The sequence below is a fragment of the Euprymna scolopes genome, chromosome 39, assembly GCF_053919585.1.
Source record: "Euprymna scolopes isolate OS-2025 chromosome 39, ASM5391958v1, whole genome shotgun sequence".
In the NCBI taxonomy this organism is placed as follows: Eukaryota; Metazoa; Mollusca; class Cephalopoda; order Sepiida; family Sepiolidae; genus Euprymna; species Euprymna scolopes.
Window position 1 is genome coordinate 58,070,639 of NC_136520.1, and position 17,231 is coordinate 58,087,869.

The following is a 17,231-nucleotide window of genomic DNA, read 5'->3' on the forward strand; positions in this document are numbered from 1 at the left end:
TTTTTTTATCTACAATACCACATTTACTCCCTTTTTTTTATCTACAATACCACATTTACTCCCTTTTTTTTATGTACAATACCACATTTACTCTCTTTTTTTATCTACAATACCACATTTACTCTCTTTTTTTATCTACAATACCACATTTACTCTCTTTTTTTTATCTACAATACCACATTTACCCCCTTTTTTTTATCTACAATACCACATTTACCCCCCCCCCCACCTTTTTTTTTTTGAAAACTATTGGGCCAACATAGTTGAAATTTTGTATGGATCACTATAAGGTGCAGTGAACTAAGTATCATGGAATCCGTTTGATGCACAGTTAGAGATTAATACATATATATATATATATATATATATATATATATATATATATATATATAGAGAGAGAGAGAGGAAGATATAGTGTGTGTGTGTATAACATGGATTATCATTGTGAAACCAGAAGAAGTATTTAATTCACACTCATAAGCTTTTATTCGCTTTGTTTTTATAAAGTACTGTAACCCGAAAAATGTTGCATAATTTCCATCAAATGATTTGTACGAGCCTTTTTCAAGTCTCACACAAAACACACATTCATATTTCAAGCTGTCATATACATACGTGCACACAAACATACGCGCCCACGTCCACACATGTACACTTATTCACGTTCGCGTACATACACTCACATTCACGTATATATACACACACACGAACACGCACATGGACGACGTCACTTCCGCTTTCTAAGGAAATACACATGCGCAAGATACACTCTGGAAGCGAGTATAAAACATGGAGACAAACTGTTTCTAACTTTCTTTAGGACCAACTCTCAACGAGAGAGGTTGGGCTAACAAGCCGCCGCCGTTTTGGCGCGCGCACGCGTACCTCACGCCCACTTCCTACTATGTATGGGGCACGAGCTAAAGACTGTATGTATACATTCTCACTCTTTCTCTCTCCATCTACTACTGGCCACTAAGAACACCTTCGCGTAGCTGACTACTAACTGATGACAACTCTAATATCCTCTTCTTTGTCTACACGCTGGACTACCATTCTCAATTTTCCTACAACATTTATTTCTCTTCCCACGCGCGAACAAACAATAGTGACCCGAACTTGAGATGAAAACACATTTCCTATTCTTGCTACAACACCAGTCCTGTAACGAACATGGGTTACATACGCGCGGACATGTTATAACTAAAACGTTCATTTCTTTCAACAGCAAATAAACAACATTTATCTTATCCATTAATTGAGTCTTTGTTTCCTTCAATTCCCATTCGTTTCATTATTCTTTTGTAACGGGATTGGGGTATTTATATATCCTAGTCCCCTACAGTACTACAATGTCACATATAATCTAGCAAGAGATTCTGTTGATGTGATTTGAGTGTATTTATATTTTGTGTGAATTCTCTTTTGCAGTGCCCCTCTTCCATGTGTTACGTCATTATGCAAAAACGCTTACCACAATCCCTTATACTGATCTATGGGCTGCCATCACAGGAATTGACCGTTTGGCAAATGGTGAAGAAGGCTCTGCTAATTTACAGTAAGTAAAAAGATTGAGCAAAAAAGAATGTTTTAAATAAATTTGCTGCGTTGAAGGTGTTCCTGTGTTTCTGCCGACAATAAAAATAAGTTCTTTCCTTTTCGTCATTACTTTGATATTAAAGTGAGTGTCCCATGTTTTTCACTTGACATTTCCTTTCTTTTATAGTACACCTTCTTTTTATTTTATTCTCTGAAATCTGTGGCAATTTTTTTCTCTATTGCTACTTGTTTGTCTCTGATGAGCTGCTTTATGCAATTAGGAAAATATTATTATATCTATTATAATAGCAAAACGTGCAAGATAGTAAAGAAGAAAATATAGGCATTTGTTTAAATTATTAAAAAAATAAAATACAAAAATAAACAAAATGCATATTTTCAGTGTGTGTGTGTGTATATATATATATATATATATATATATATTGATATTAAACTGAAAGATGAGGAATATGTTATATATAGCTTTATTATATCATTAGAACAATAGGAAAAAAGTTAAGGTGAAAATTAAGAAAAAAAAACTCTATAAGCCATGGCATTTTCAAGCTAAATGCTTCTCATCGAAAGAGAAGGGCCAGAGTTATATAAAATGCAAATATAGAAAAACTAGCTGCAGGTTCTGAGAAAAAGGAATATAAATTTATTTGATTTTCTAATTTGTATAATTTTATTTCTGGCTGGCTAGTAAAAAACGTTTAAATCGAGTTTTTAAATTTTATTATTTAAGAGTGATAAATTTTTTAAAAATTACTTTAAAATAGCATTTATTAAACTAGATAGACATCTGAAATATTTGAATTTTCAGTTGAGAAGCTGTGCCTTTCTGATGCTTACTAAATACAAACCTTTAAAATACTCCAAAGAAACTGAAATTTATGAAGTATATTAATTGTTCACAACCTATTGTTAAAATTTCGAAGAAAACTGAAGCATTACAAAGGTCTTTGACCTTCTTTGCTTAGTTTAAGAGTGAATTCTCTTCAGGCAAATATATAAACATAGCAAACTTACATATATAATTGCTAGTAAAGTACCTGTCCCAAGATGGTTATAAATAGATGTTTAAATTTTAATGATTGTCTTTCTTTAAGAGGTATGTTACACTTTCACCCTCACCCTCTCTGTCTTCAAAAGGTACAGGTTATAAAAACTAATGTGCACATATTATTTACTGTGTTGCCTAGACCGGGTGTTTGGAGGTATGTGTGGTGCAAAAAAAAAAAAAAAAAAAAAAAAAAAGTGGTAGTAGGAAGGCAGGCTTGAACCCGTACCGCAAAGGAGGAAAAGAACGGGTAAAAAACCTGACGTCTTTGCTGTTACGACCACCGCCAAACCGGAAGTGACATAGGTTTTAATTAAGGCTAGACAATCAAAAAGAGGGGATGACTTTCGAAAATATCGGTGAAAAAAGCGACCCCCCCCCCCTATAGAAAAGTGCCCAGTTGAGGGTGAAGAAATTAATATTTTTAGCCAATTTTTCAGTATGTCGTCTGAAGGGTTGAGCTTCAAAACAATACTGATCTTGTGAAAATTCGCCGCCTCTGCCTAATGTTTTAAGCAGACATGCAAACATACATACATTTATATATTGTTAGCTCAAATTTTCGACCCAAACAAATTAAAAAGCTTGCCCTATCTCTGAATACCCTTTATGTAAAATTTCAAATGTTTAGACCAGAAATTGCCTGAGTAATTTGGTAGAGACCGCAGAGGTGAAATTTTTTTCAACTTTGACCCCTATTATGACCCCTTAACATTTATTATTTTAGGCTCAAATCAAGTTATTAAGTTAGATTCATGTCCAAGAAACCTATATCTAAAATTTCAATTGTTTATACCCAAAATTGACAGGAGTTTGGTAGAGTTTTCAAAAGTCCAATCGTTGAACTTTGACCCCTTAACAGCTATATTTCTGGCGCCGAAAACTGATTACAAAGATCTTCTCGAATCTCAGTACCCTGTATATCAAATTTCAAGTCTGTAAACTGAAAATTGACAGTTATTGCGTAGGAAAATGTACACAGACAGACAGACACGTTTACTTTTATAGATATATAGATAATCTCCAAGCAATGAGATGAATTAAATCACAGATTAATTAATTTTGTGGTTTAGAGTTTTACAAAATATTGTTGGGCAGATATATTTTTATATAAGTCAATCCCAGCCAAATAAAATAGCTCAATATACAAGATAGAGCAAAGTAAAAATTGTAGGTTTTATATTTAGATTTTTTGCTGTAAAATATAAAATTTTAAAACAAAAATTTATTATTTGAACAAGGAATACAAAACATTTAAAGTTCTTTCTTTAATCCATGGATTTTCAATGTAAAGCCCATCTCTTCATAGGAAATGTTTTTAGCAAAATAATCATTATGGATAAACATAATTTTGCTTTTTAACGCATGCATTGAAAATTAATTAGAAATATTTTAAAGGAACATAGAAAAGGACATCATTTTAAGGTAATCCAATGGGAGAATTGGATTAAACAAAAAGAGTATGTCTATCTGGTACACGATTTGAGTGGTGCCCTGGGAATAGAGATGAGTGTTATTTTTATATTCCAAACTGGTTAATGATTCCAGTATTCAAGGTAAAGTCCAAAATTGTCGAATCCAAAAGAAATGGCAAAGTTCCTTAGCAAAAGTAGAAGCTTGACGGTAATGAATCCCATTTGTTTTGGTAGTGTGTAGAAAATCAAAATCCAACCGATCCATGTGATTTTTCCAATTGGCAAAAACTGTCATCATGCTTTAACTTTAAATGTCATGTATTCGTCGTTCAAATAATAAATTTTTGTTTTAAAAACTCTATATTTTACTGCAAAAAATTTGAATATAAAACTTACAATTTTTATATATTAATTAAGCTCACACTCCAATCTTTTTTAAAATGTACTAGCGAGGGGTACCCAGCATTGCCCGGGTGTTTGGAGGTGGGGGGGGGGGTTAAAAAAAAAGTATGAGGATTGAACCCGAACCCTTGAGGCAAAGTTGTAAATTAAAGTGTGAAAAAAAAAAAAACATGCGACGTTAACCATTGCCCCACCGCGAGATGCTAACGGAAACACGTTTGAATTTATTTAATTACTTGGATGTGGCAGGTGCCCGTTTTAACGAGTTAATGAGGTCAAGTTTGACTGCGGGATAGTATTCATTTACTGCTGAACGCTTTTCCCCCCTCCCCCTCCCCAAGATGTTATAGAAAAAAGACTAACCCACATGCGGCGAGCAACAAATATTGAATATTTATCTTCCCGAAATTGAGCAAATTAAATAGACAGGCGAGCTTCGTTGTTAACTGTGAGATATTACGATTTATATGTGATATAAAAAGTTTTAAAAAGTTGTGAAGCGAGCGACCGCTTCTCTGAAAAAAGCCTTTTGTTGACATACAGGAAAAGGGAACACACACATACATACATACATTTTCGCTTTTATATATATAGATTATTTAATATAACTCAGCATTTGTTGTAAAGTAGTTCTTTTCTCTATTAAATTTTTGCATCTTTTTAAAAGTTATATATATATATATATAATGAATCCAAGTCAGTCTTTTGATAATTGTATATTATTTCTTTTTCTATTATACTATTTATATTATACTAGCATGGTTACTCGGCATTGCCCGGAAGCATGGAAAATAAAATAAGAGTTAAAGTGTTAGAACAGTGGTTCCCAACCTTTCAATTATGACGGCCAATTTTTAGAGCGAGCGATCAGGAAGCAACCCCGATCCTTAAAATATCTTATATGTACATTCAATTTTTGTACAACTGTCATATATTGCGATTATGGAATTATAGATTGTTTATTCATAAAGTAACTTTACATTCCATAAATTAGTGATTAATTTCAAATTTATTCATAAAAATTTCCAAAGCTGCTACAAAAATTAATTGCAAATCAATTAAAAATCATTTGAACACACAAATTTCTATATATTATTTAATTATTGGAATTCTATATTTTATTTATTTAATTGCATATTTTTTATTTATTTATTTGCGGACTATTATCCTCATTTTTATAGTTGTTCCACGACGTTTCGGCCAACTATTCCTCTGGCCTTCGTCAGGTGAGGATAACAGTCCACAAATAAATATATATATATATATATATATATATATATATATATATATATATAAAAGTGAAAGTGTCTGTGTACATTTCCCTACGCAATAACTCTATCAATTTTAAGCCTACAGATTCGAAATTTGATATACAGGGTACTGAGATTTGGGAAAATTGATGTGATTGGTTTTTGGACAGAAATTTGGCGATTAAGGGGTCAAAGTTCAACGATTTGACCTTTGAGAACTCTATCAAACTCCTCTTACAATTTTGTGTCTAAACACGTGAAATTTTAGATATAGATTCCTTGGACATGGATCTAACTTAATAACTTCGTTTGAGCCCTAAACAGTAAATTTTAAGGGGTCATAATAGGGGTCAAAGTTAAAAAAAAAAAAGGTTAATTTTTTTTTTTGTTTTTGTTTTGTTCAGCATACACCTCAAAACACCCGGGCAACGCCAGGCTGAAATACTAGTAAATAAATAAATGAATACACAAATTTCTATTTTTATATAAATTATGTTTAAAAACTGACCTCAATGAGATGAGTTTTGTAGCTCTGGGATCCGTTGTCGATATGGCATACTTGGAGATTTTTACTGTTACTGTTAATTCACCCTAAACAAGACACAGTGCCACTAAGTCGTAAGGGGCTACTAGTAGTGACCAGATTTGAAGGGACACTATGTAGGGAGTTGGGCAGTGAGATATCTGCTCACATTACACTTCTGCATGTCAGAGAAACGGGTGCTGGGAGGAAATTCCAAAGTCTAGTAGTTTGAGGGTAGAAGCTATTTGAGTAGAAGGCTTTACAGCATCTAGGGATCTCTACAGTGTAGGGGGTGGAATTTTGCTGCTTGTCGGGTTTGCCTGGGGTATTTACGTTTTGAAGGGGTACTAGTGCTTTGAAATCATCCGATCACTTACTATTAAAGTACTTGTAAAACAGGCAGAGGGATGTCACATTTCGGCAATGGGACAGAGGTTGGTGTTTGGCTGACTATTAGGTTGGCAACTCTCTTTTTTTCTTTTTTTTTTTTTATTTTTTAAAACCTATCTAGGAGCGAGAGATTAGTGGCAGATACACCAGCCTAGATATGACAATATTCCATGCATGGGTGAATAGTGGCTTTATAGAGATACAGGATACTCTAAAGCGTGAGTTACCTTCTAGCACAGTAGAGAACCTACTTTTCTTGTAGCAGCTTTGGTGATTACGTCAATGTATTTGTTTCAATTCATGTTGTTTGTGAATGTTAAGTCTAAGAGTTGAGGGAAGTGCTTTCAGGTAGTGTATCATTAACCATGGCAATCAGTGGTTGAGAGGGTTTCTTGTAAATATTAAATGAAATAAGCTTAGTCCTGGCAACATTGAACGTTACCATCCATTTTTAGTCCCATTCCACAACAGACTGGAGGTCTTCCTCTAGAGTTTTAGCTAATACTTTAGATATGTATTCATTCGTTTTCCTCTTGAATCTGTTGTAGAGCGTAGTGTCATCAACGATTTTATCAGGGAGGTCATTTATGAATATCAGAATAACATAATGGTCTGAGGATTGACCTCTGTAGATTACCTGCATTTATATCATGTTGTTCAGATGTACGGCCATCAAGGTCAACCTGGATTTTTCTATCATCTAAGAAGGATTTGATTGGGTTGCCATGTTGTACACATGTTGTGGCCTCAGTCGCAAAGTGGGCAAAAGAACAGGAAATAACTCCAACTCGCTTTTTGGTTGGTGCAACAACATTTATTTTTTCACCTTTACAGCCGAGATGTCACCCATATGAAGTAGTCTCTTTGAGATTTCAAATGTTATCTCGTCTCCCTCGATATTTTGGTTTTTTTTTCTTTTTTCTTTTTTTTTTTATTTTTATATATACCCCCCCCCTCACCAGTGACGTCACTTCTCCTGCATTTACATCCACGCTTTGTTGCAAAGTAAGCATCGAGTAAGACCATACGATTTAATTTTGATGAGAAGAACATTATGCCAAACCATGTCAAAAAGCCTTAAAGATGTCTAGAGCTACCGACCTAGCTTCCCCTGCTATACCCAGTGCATGGTATATGTTTGGAGATTACAGTTAAGATAACAGCAGTAAAACATTTATTTCGGTACATGTTTTCAGGAAACTTTTTGCCCAAATTCTTGCTTCAAATGTTAACTTCATTTGGTGTTTCTTCAACGAATTGGACAAGTATTGGGAACATGTAAAATTTCTTTTGGCTAATTTTGGTAATCCAGAATTCCAATTTAATTTTAAAAGACAATATCTTTTCAGACAAAGATATTATCATACTTCTCTTACCCTCTTGTAATCCTGTATTAATACAATTGAATATCTCAGAAATGTCAATTTGCACTGCGTTACTTCATCCATAAACAGTGATTCATATTTGCTTCCATTTTGAGAAGCGAGAAATATTTGCAGTCCTCATCTCAAGTCAAAGATTCTTTTCAACGCCTTTCAAGAACCACCTTACCTCTATGTGAAACAGTAGTATTTCATGCATTGAACCTAAATCTTCACATAAAACTTTGAAGCGTCGTGTTGAAAATGGTTTTGATTTAACCATATTCACTGCTTTATAATCACTCGGTTAAGATTTTCTTTGAATGGTTCAGATAACATCTTGGTAGTTAATACTTATCAATGAATCCTGCAATTACATCTGGAGTCATTTTTTTTTCTAATGATTGAAGGTCAGACATATAGCCGAGCATGTGTAGTGTGTAGTTTTTTGTTTAGCTGGACATGCAGACAGCTTTTCTTCTATTATATAAAAGGCAAAATGTGTGTTTGTATGTCTGCCAAAAACTTTCGACACGCAACGAACACTGACAAAATTGGTATCGTTAGAAAGATCAATCTCTCATACGACAAATATCCAAAACTTGGCCCAAAACATTCATTCTTTGACCATCAACTTGGCCATTTTTTGCAAGGAGGGGTCAGTTTTTGCATCAACATTTTTGCAAGTCATTCGCACCTAGCGATCTGAACATAGGAGAGGTGTGCAATAAATAATGCCCCTGACCCACTTCCAGTTGTCTGATCTAGCTGAAATTTTGCATGTGCAATGATTTCTATCTCCACGGGTTATGTCGCCAATTACAGCCCTGAACTAATTGCGGCTTCTGTTTTACAGGTGTTTGAACTGAGTCAGGTGTGAAATGGAGCCTGTTGAATGTCGAGCAGTGATCCGGTTTTTGTATTTGAAAGGATACACACCACAGGAAACTTTGGATGAAATGAAAGAAACGTATGGTGATAATGCCCCATCATATGACCTTGTAAAACGCTGGCATCGTGAATTCAAACATGGCCGGAAGTCTGTGGAAACAGCTCCCAGACCTGGTCGCCCCCCCCCTTTCTGCCATTAATGAGGCATCTGTCCGTCAAGTTGAGGCTGCTATTTTGACAGATCGACGCATTACTATTCGCCAAATAGCCCAAGATGTCAAGATTAGTACAGGGTCTGTGGAAACTATCATTCATGACCATTTGCATATGCATAATGTGTCTGCCAGATGGATTCCCAGGTTGCTCACATCATTCCAGAAGCGAGAACGTGTCAAGTGCTCGAGGATGAATTTGGAGATGTGCCAAGAAGATGAGTCAAAGTTTTTCAAAAGACTGATTACATAGGATGAAACCTGGGTCCATCACTATGATCCAGAGACCAAAGTCCAGTCAATGCAGTGGAAGCACTTGAACTCACCACCTTCAAAGAAGGCAAGGGTGCAGCCCTCCGCTGACAAGGTCATGCTCACAGTCTTCTGTGACAAGGACGGAGTAGTGATGACAGATTTCCTGGCAATGGGTACCACAATTACAAGAGCCTATTATGCTTCACTTTTGAGGAAATTAAGGTAAGCTATCAAAATCAAGAGGCGGGGCAAGATCAGCAAAGGTATCCTCCTGCAGGACAATGCTCCGGTCCACAACTCGCATGTCACCAGATCAGAAGCACGAGCGAGTGGTTATGAAATCCTCTCCTATCCTCCCTACTCTCCTGACCTTGCACCCTCTGACTTTCACCTCTTCCCAGCCATGAAGTTGTTTCTGAAAAGAAAGCGTTTCCCAGATGATGCAGCCTTGATTTCTGAAGTCATGTCGTGGTTGGAGGATCAACCTAGGGTGTTCTACAAAAACGGTCTCCAGAGCTGCATCAAACAATGGGAGAAATGCATAACTCTGGGTGGTTCTTATGTAGAGAAAGACTAATAACTGTGCCAAGTTTCGTTGCTCTACTGCTATGGGAAGTGGGTTAGGGGCATTACTTATTGCACACCCCTCGTACATTTAAAAGGCGTTATTTCAAAGGCCCGTGACGTCATAAAGTGAGACAGCTAACACGTTTGCTTTTTTTCACCTTCTTTTCCTCTTTCACATTACAAGTTCGAGCCTGGCTACTACAGCTAGTTTTTTTTTTTTTCTTTGTGCTTGCACGGGTATTTATTTTTTTTTTAGGAGTTGGTTGTTCAATAGCCTTACTATACTACCTCTCGACACCCAGGCAATGCTGGATACCCATGCTAGTTATGTAATAAATTGCATTGTGTATTTCTACATAGGTTATTTTTTATTTGTCTTTGCAGGTTAACCATGGCAGGACGAGTGCCTATTCTTCTCCGTGATCCAATCGCTCTGCTCATTGATATTCTTCTTCAATTACCAATGACTATAAGCAAAGGTATGTTCTTGAAACATAATTATTCCTTTTATAATTATTTCTTTCATAATTATTCCTTTCATAATTATTTCTTTCATAATTATTTTTTTCATAATTATTTCTTTCATAATTATTTCTTTCATAATTATTTCTTTGATCTGCTCAAAGGGAAGAAGAGGAAAAATGTAGCAAAAAGGAAAGAAAGAACTATGCTGTAATCATTGTCTCTCAGGATATGTTCTCCTCTTTTCTTGGTTCTGATTCAAAAATCAAAATCTAGATTTATATACAATAGTTTTAGTTTGATTGTAACTGCATCTTCATCAAAAGCTTTACCCATTGGTTGTTCTGCCATGGTTAAACTAATAGTAACATTTTCATTTGGTAAATAAAGAGTTTGCAGGGTTTAATAGTTTCTTCATAGGCATATATATATATATATATATATATATATATATATAGTGTAAAATTTTGTTGAAAATTCAAAGACTCACGTTTTCTTTTTTATAACCTTCGTTTATTTCCTAGATTTTATCCATTACAGCTGTTTCATTGATGCTCTGCACCTATTAAATAGATACATTGAGCTTAACTCAAAATTAACAGTGACTGGTTTTTAAAATAACAATCTAGACCCATTAAACGAAGACGGTATACATTGAAAGTAACGATATTTCAAAAACAAACTTAAAAAAATATATACATATATATAATGTCTGTTTATTATACAAATATTTTTGGTTACATATGTGTGTACATGTTTCAGTGGAATCCCAATTCAAAGAGACCACTTCATCAGGCCAAAAAAAAAGGGCGATATTGAAACAAAAGTCAAGATTACATTCGTTTTTATAACATATTCAGGTCTGGTTTACACTCTGCAAGAAAATGGGGTGTATACTTCCCGAATGTGAGCAGTAGAGGTTTTGGAGGGAGGTGTGGGAAGTGAAGAAAGAGTAGGGGAAGTACAATCCCATGTGTCCTAGCGGGGAGGCATTGGTATTATTTTAACTTGGCAGTTGTTAATTGGCCTAAGTTTTCGCTTTGATCTGAAGTAATATTATACCCTCATCGCTGTTACTTCCTTATCTTAGGTCTGTCTTTATGGTTGTTTTTACTTTTCCGGTGGCAACTTCATTATCCATCTATTTTATTGTTAAGCCCTATTTATTTATTTATTTTATTCCTTGTTTTTTTATCCGTTCACTTGTTTCTCGTTTTTAAATTATTTATTCATTTATAAAATATATGTCCATATGATCAAATTAAGTCAGTGAATACACATACAGGCTTATTTATGATTTAAATAAAACTGGTATACTGGGAGTCATATTTTCCATTCGAGCATAGTGTCTTCAAATCTATATATAAACTTAATTTCGATGGTTGTCATTCTTTCATTTGGGTTGTTTATCTTTTCCTCAATACGAGAATATAAATATATTTTACAAGTTTATATGCTTTGTTATAGGGATAGGTTTTCCAGACCATATACATACAAACAGGTACATAAAAGCATATATTTGTCTGTATTGATGGAGCATTCCATTCCCATAGCCTTCCAGTTAGAGTACTTAGTTATCATTTGGGAGCAACTATGTGATTGATTTCCTTATGTAACGCTGTTTTATGATAATACTTCTCAGAATTATACATCAACATTACAATTACAAGCGTGCTAGATCTATAGATTATTTTATTTAATCGTTTTCCGATGTTTAATTAGTAAGTATGCAAAGTGGACTCGCCTTTATCCAGTTGGTCACATATTGTTTCTGTTCATTTAGTTTAATATTAAATGGTAGCATTTGAGATGGTGTTGAGGGGTAACGAGAGGATGGTTTCTTCCTTAATCTAAGTTACTTTATGCTAGCCTATTCTTCAGCGCTTTTCAGTAAGTATTGTTATTAAATTTGTGGTGTATCGGGACTACTTTGTATACTTTCAACTCTTCCCTTGATTTATTTATTAATTAATTAAGATATTGGAAGTGAGGGGTTATAAGTTGTACTATTACTACTATGAGTGGATTACTAATCATTTTTTAAATCTTATTTAAAGCATATCCTCCAAAGTGTTTGCAGTTTATAACCGATTCTACTTTTACATTTAATAATTTTTCACGGTCCTTAAATCTAATAATTTCAAGTTTCTCTGCTAAACATAAATAACAGTGTGAAGTTAATGAACTACATGTTTTAGCCTTCCAAGGTATTTTTCCATTTAACTAAAGGTGTTTTATTTGCCTCAATTAACTTCTTGTAGTGTACTGAGAGTGAGGTGTCCGTAACATGTTTTGCTATTCATTGACAGTGTATGACCATAGAATCTGTTTTTAAAGGTCATTGAAGTGCTGCCTATGTAGAATTTTTCTATTTCTGCGTTTTCTACGGTGCATATTTTGGCCTGATATATACCACCGAAGATGTGAGACAGTTATTCCAATTGCAGGTCTTTCTGTTATCACTATTATTAGCATCCGTAGTTGGATTATTTCTCCTTAATATTTCATTATTATGCTTTATGATTCTTTCTAGGCTTTCAATACAACTGTAGCTAAGTTTTAAGGTGTTTTTGTTAAAGATTTTATGTAGCGTACTACCTGGTGGGAAGTATATATTTATAAAATGTAGGAACCTATTCCCAAGTTTTTTTTACCATTGGGGGAGGGGGTGAACCAGATAATTTTTCTACCTCAATCATTAGCTCTAGTCGTATTGCTTCTATTGTATTTAATATTGGCATTTTTGTATCCGTTATTTTTTAGTGCGTTGTTAAAAATGTTTTTGTATCTATTGAATATTTCCACATTGGAGGAGTTATTTATTCTACGTTCGCTTGATGTGCTTAATAATAGAGGGTGGGTGGTTGGAGCGTGGGTGGATATATGTGGGATTTGCATTTTTTTTTTAATGTATCGTTTGTGGGTATTGGTAGCTAAATTAAAGGTGACGTCCAGAAAGTTGAATTGTTTAATATTGCTGGTAATTTCCACCTTAAGGTCCATATTTTTCATACTACATAACATTACCCTAAATAGTGACATAAAAATCAAAAATATTGGTTTATACAGTGACGACAGCCTGGCGATAGTTAAGTATGTCACAAGCATAAAATGTGACAGACTTAGAAGAAGAAAACAACATAAGATTATGAAAAGCAGAAGTTCATAAAAAAAACTAGAGTTTAATGTACTATCAATAAAAGTGCTCATACAAAACAGTCTAGAAACTGATTGAAGGCACCTCATATTTATTCATGGTGTTTAATTATTTTTTCCTTTTCAGATTATTTAATGCAGATTCTGGTCATTTTAAATTTTTATGCTTCAAGTTCTTTATATCTTCAAATATTTATTCATGGTGTTTGGTTTGGTTGTTTTGTAGAGTAAAATTGTTTATTGTTTAACTTTGCAGAACATAACTGAGTTTTGTAAAAGGAAAGGGAAAATAATAATATCAATGTTTGATGCATTTTAGGTCAGGAAGCTAGTATCTTTGGACAGCTTGATCTGCTAGCAGCGATCTATTTTATATCAACTTTTTCAAGACCTAATAAAATTACACTATGTTTTAATCTCAATACAAAAATAAATATTTTGTTGCTTTCATTGATGATGAACTAAGTTTGTTGATTTATCATTTTTTTTTTTATTTCTGTTTGTTGATTTATCATTTTTTTATTTCTGTTTGTTGATTTATCATTTTTTTTATTTCTGTTTGTTGATTTATCTTTTTTTTTTATTTCTGTTTGTTGATTTATCATTTTTTTTATTTCTGTTTGTTGATTTATCATTTTTTTTTATTTCTGTTTGTTGATTTATCATTTTTTTTTATTTCTGTTTGTTGATTTATCATTTTTTTATTTCTGTTTGTTGATTTATCATTTTTTTTATTTCTGTTTGTTGATTTATCATTTTTTTTTATTTCTGTTTGTTGATTTATCATTTTTTTTTTATTTCTGTTTATTGATTTATCATTTTTTTTATATTTCTGTTTGTTGATTTATGATTTTTTTTATTTCTGTTTGTTGATTTATGATTTTTTTTTATTTCTGTTTGTTGATTTATGATTTTTTTTAATTTCTGTTTGTTGATTTATCATTTTTTTTTATTTCTGTTTGTTGATTTATCATTTTTTTTATTTATGTTTGTTGATTTATCATTTTTTTTTATTTCTGTTTGTTGATTTATCATTTTTTTTTATTTCTGTTTGTTGATTTATCATTTTTTTTTTATTTCTGTTTGTTGCAGATCATTTCTGTTATGTGGTGAATGCGTTGTACAATATTGCTTACATCCAGGCATTGGTAGTGACTAGCTGCAGTTTCATGCCCGAAGAACGTGCTGCCTGGTGCAAAAAACAAATGAGTGTAAGTTTGTTTTATAGTTGATTTTTTTTTTATGGTTGAGTTGTTTTATTTTATAGTTGAGTTTTTTTGTTTTTTTTATTGATGAGTTTTTCTTTTTTATGGCTGAGTTCACAAAGAAAACCTGAGATAAATTTATAAAAATGAACTTGAGATAAAAAGGGATAAAGATCCGGCCAGAGATAAGTTTGGAAGTCAATTTCTAAAACGCATACTAGCATATAATATGGACGTTAAAGCGAATAGGATGAAGATGATGATATTCCTCTGTTTAACATGATGTAAACATTGTTACTTGATACAAGCAGCTACCATCCTTTTCAGCACTTCTGCATTTTTGGTTTTCAGGACAATGTTTTTTGTTTTCATTGTTGAAGAGTTCCACTCAGGACAAGAAATGACAATCACAAAATTCATTGAAGTTTTAAAAAACATTTTGGTAAATCAAAACAAATAACCTAACATAATAATACAACAGAAAATACTAATTAGCAAACCATCAAGATCGCCATGGACATGGAATATGTGCCTATATTAGAGATAGCTTCCTTTTGTGGCAATGGTATCTCCAAAGAAGACTCTAAATTGCCCTACATATGCTTCCAAGTAGCACTTGCTCAAAGCCACTGCTTTCATATTTGCCCTATATTGTCCCTACAACAATGGAGTCACTATCTTTGAAAGTATTATGTCATTGCTGAAAAAAATTGACCATATCCTCTCTGCTCATCCCTCTACCAACATTTACGTCTGTGGAGATTTCAATATTCACAACATTGAATGAATGATCCACTCAAACAAGACCGATAAAAAAAATAATTTCTGTTATGATTTCTCCCTTGTCTCATGTTCCCAATGCTGAGGATCGATTTGAAAGTCTTCTAGATTTTTTCTGACTTCTTGCTTTGAACTGTACTCGTCTGTTCTGTCTCAATTGGAATCTTCCGATCATTCGGTTGTCTCAATTAAGATCAGAACAAAGTGTAACAAAATCCTTGACATCTCTATCCATCGTACTATGTATTACTACTTGATAGTTGACTGGTACGGTTTCTGAACATTCATATCAGAAATATCCCTTATGCTCCGCGTTCAAAAAGGACGTATCCTCTATAGCATCCAACATAACAGATCAACTAGCTGTTTGAATAGGCAATTACATACCTTTCAAAAAATTCCAGTAAAAACCAAGTAGCCAACAGTGGTACACCCCTGAATGTGTTGCTGCCATTGCACACAGAAATCACTTTTTTCAATTGCTTTCAACAAAAATAGATGTTCAGAAACTAAAGTCGCCTTTAGGACTGTCAGCGACCACTACAAAAGGGTTATAGGAAATGCAAGAGTCTTTTGCTTTGACTGTAAAGTCTAAAGTAGCTGAGCGGACACTTGGTTCCCATGAGTTTTAGCACATAATAAACAGGGTTTTGAACAGATGCATATCCTCCATCCCAACCATCATCGACAGACGAAGTGATTCCATCAGCATTCTGCAAAACCAAATTCTTTGCATTTAATTTTACCCTGTGTGATCAAGACTGCTTACCCTTTGAATTTCCTCCTTGGACATTTAACAACATTCATATATCTGTCCGAGATGTTTCCAGACTTATCAGGAATATTGATTCCAACAAAATGATTGGCCCTGACAACATTCCAGTCATAGTGCTTAAAAAAAACTGGAACTAGCTCCTATACTTACAAAGCTTTTTAAATGTTGTCTCAACAAAAAAAAATATGGGAGATTGGTCTTCTGCATCAGTGTCCTGTGTGTCATGAGTAAGTTGATTGAATGTGTGATAAATAGAGAAATTGTTAACCTACTCAGCATCAATCAGTACGTTTTCCATTCTGCAAGATCAACAGCCAAAGTACTAATAGTAATATCACACAGGACCAGTGAATCTACTAATGGTGGCCTCGTTTCTAGAGCAATAACTCTCAACATGTCCAAGACATTTAATAGGATTTGGCACAACTATAGAGTAGCTGGAAATGTCTCTCAGCCATCAAATCTTTTCTCTCTGATAGATTTATTAACATACTCATTGACAGGCAGAAATACGAAACTCGCAGTATTAATGCCGGTGTACCTCAATGATCCATCCTAGGTCCAACTCTCTTGATCTTTATCGATGATTTCCCAAATGATGTTTTATGATCGTTCGTCGACATTTATGCAGACGATACTACCATATATGGCAGAACTTTAAAGGCTGACAATCACCAAGACCTGTGTGACTCTCCCTCTTTCAACCTTGAGTGCATGACTCAACGGAATAAAAAATGGCTAATTAGTTTTAATGCATCCAAAACCAAACTTGTATCTTTTCACCGCCAATACTCCAATCATTACTTGGCCCCAATCGAAATGACTGAGGGAGCACCTTAATTAGATAAACTTCTAGGACTTACCTTCACCCTTGACCTGAAATGGAAGATCTACATCAGATCTGTTGCCAAAATCATGGGAAAAATATTTGGATCATTCTGCTTCTCCAGAAAGTATCTCACTTTTGGTGCAATCCTCTACCTGT

General features: G+C 33.9%; 1 protein-coding gene across 2 annotated transcripts in view; it reads left to right on the forward strand.

Moving 5' to 3' along the window:
• Positions 1–17,231, forward strand: part of LOC145263788 (E3 ubiquitin-protein ligase UBR3-like) — a 181,947-nt gene that overhangs the window by 137,155 nt on the left and 27,561 nt on the right. For both annotated transcript variants that reach the window (XM_080120843.1, XM_080120844.1), the window contains exons 29-31: positions 1,432–1,558; positions 10,253–10,347; positions 14,579–14,697. In XM_080120843.1, the coding sequence (XP_079976969.1) occupies positions 1,432–1,558; positions 10,253–10,347; positions 14,579–14,697 (341 nt within the window). The remainder of the gene's footprint in view (positions 1–1,431; positions 1,559–10,252; positions 10,348–14,578; positions 14,698–17,231) is intronic.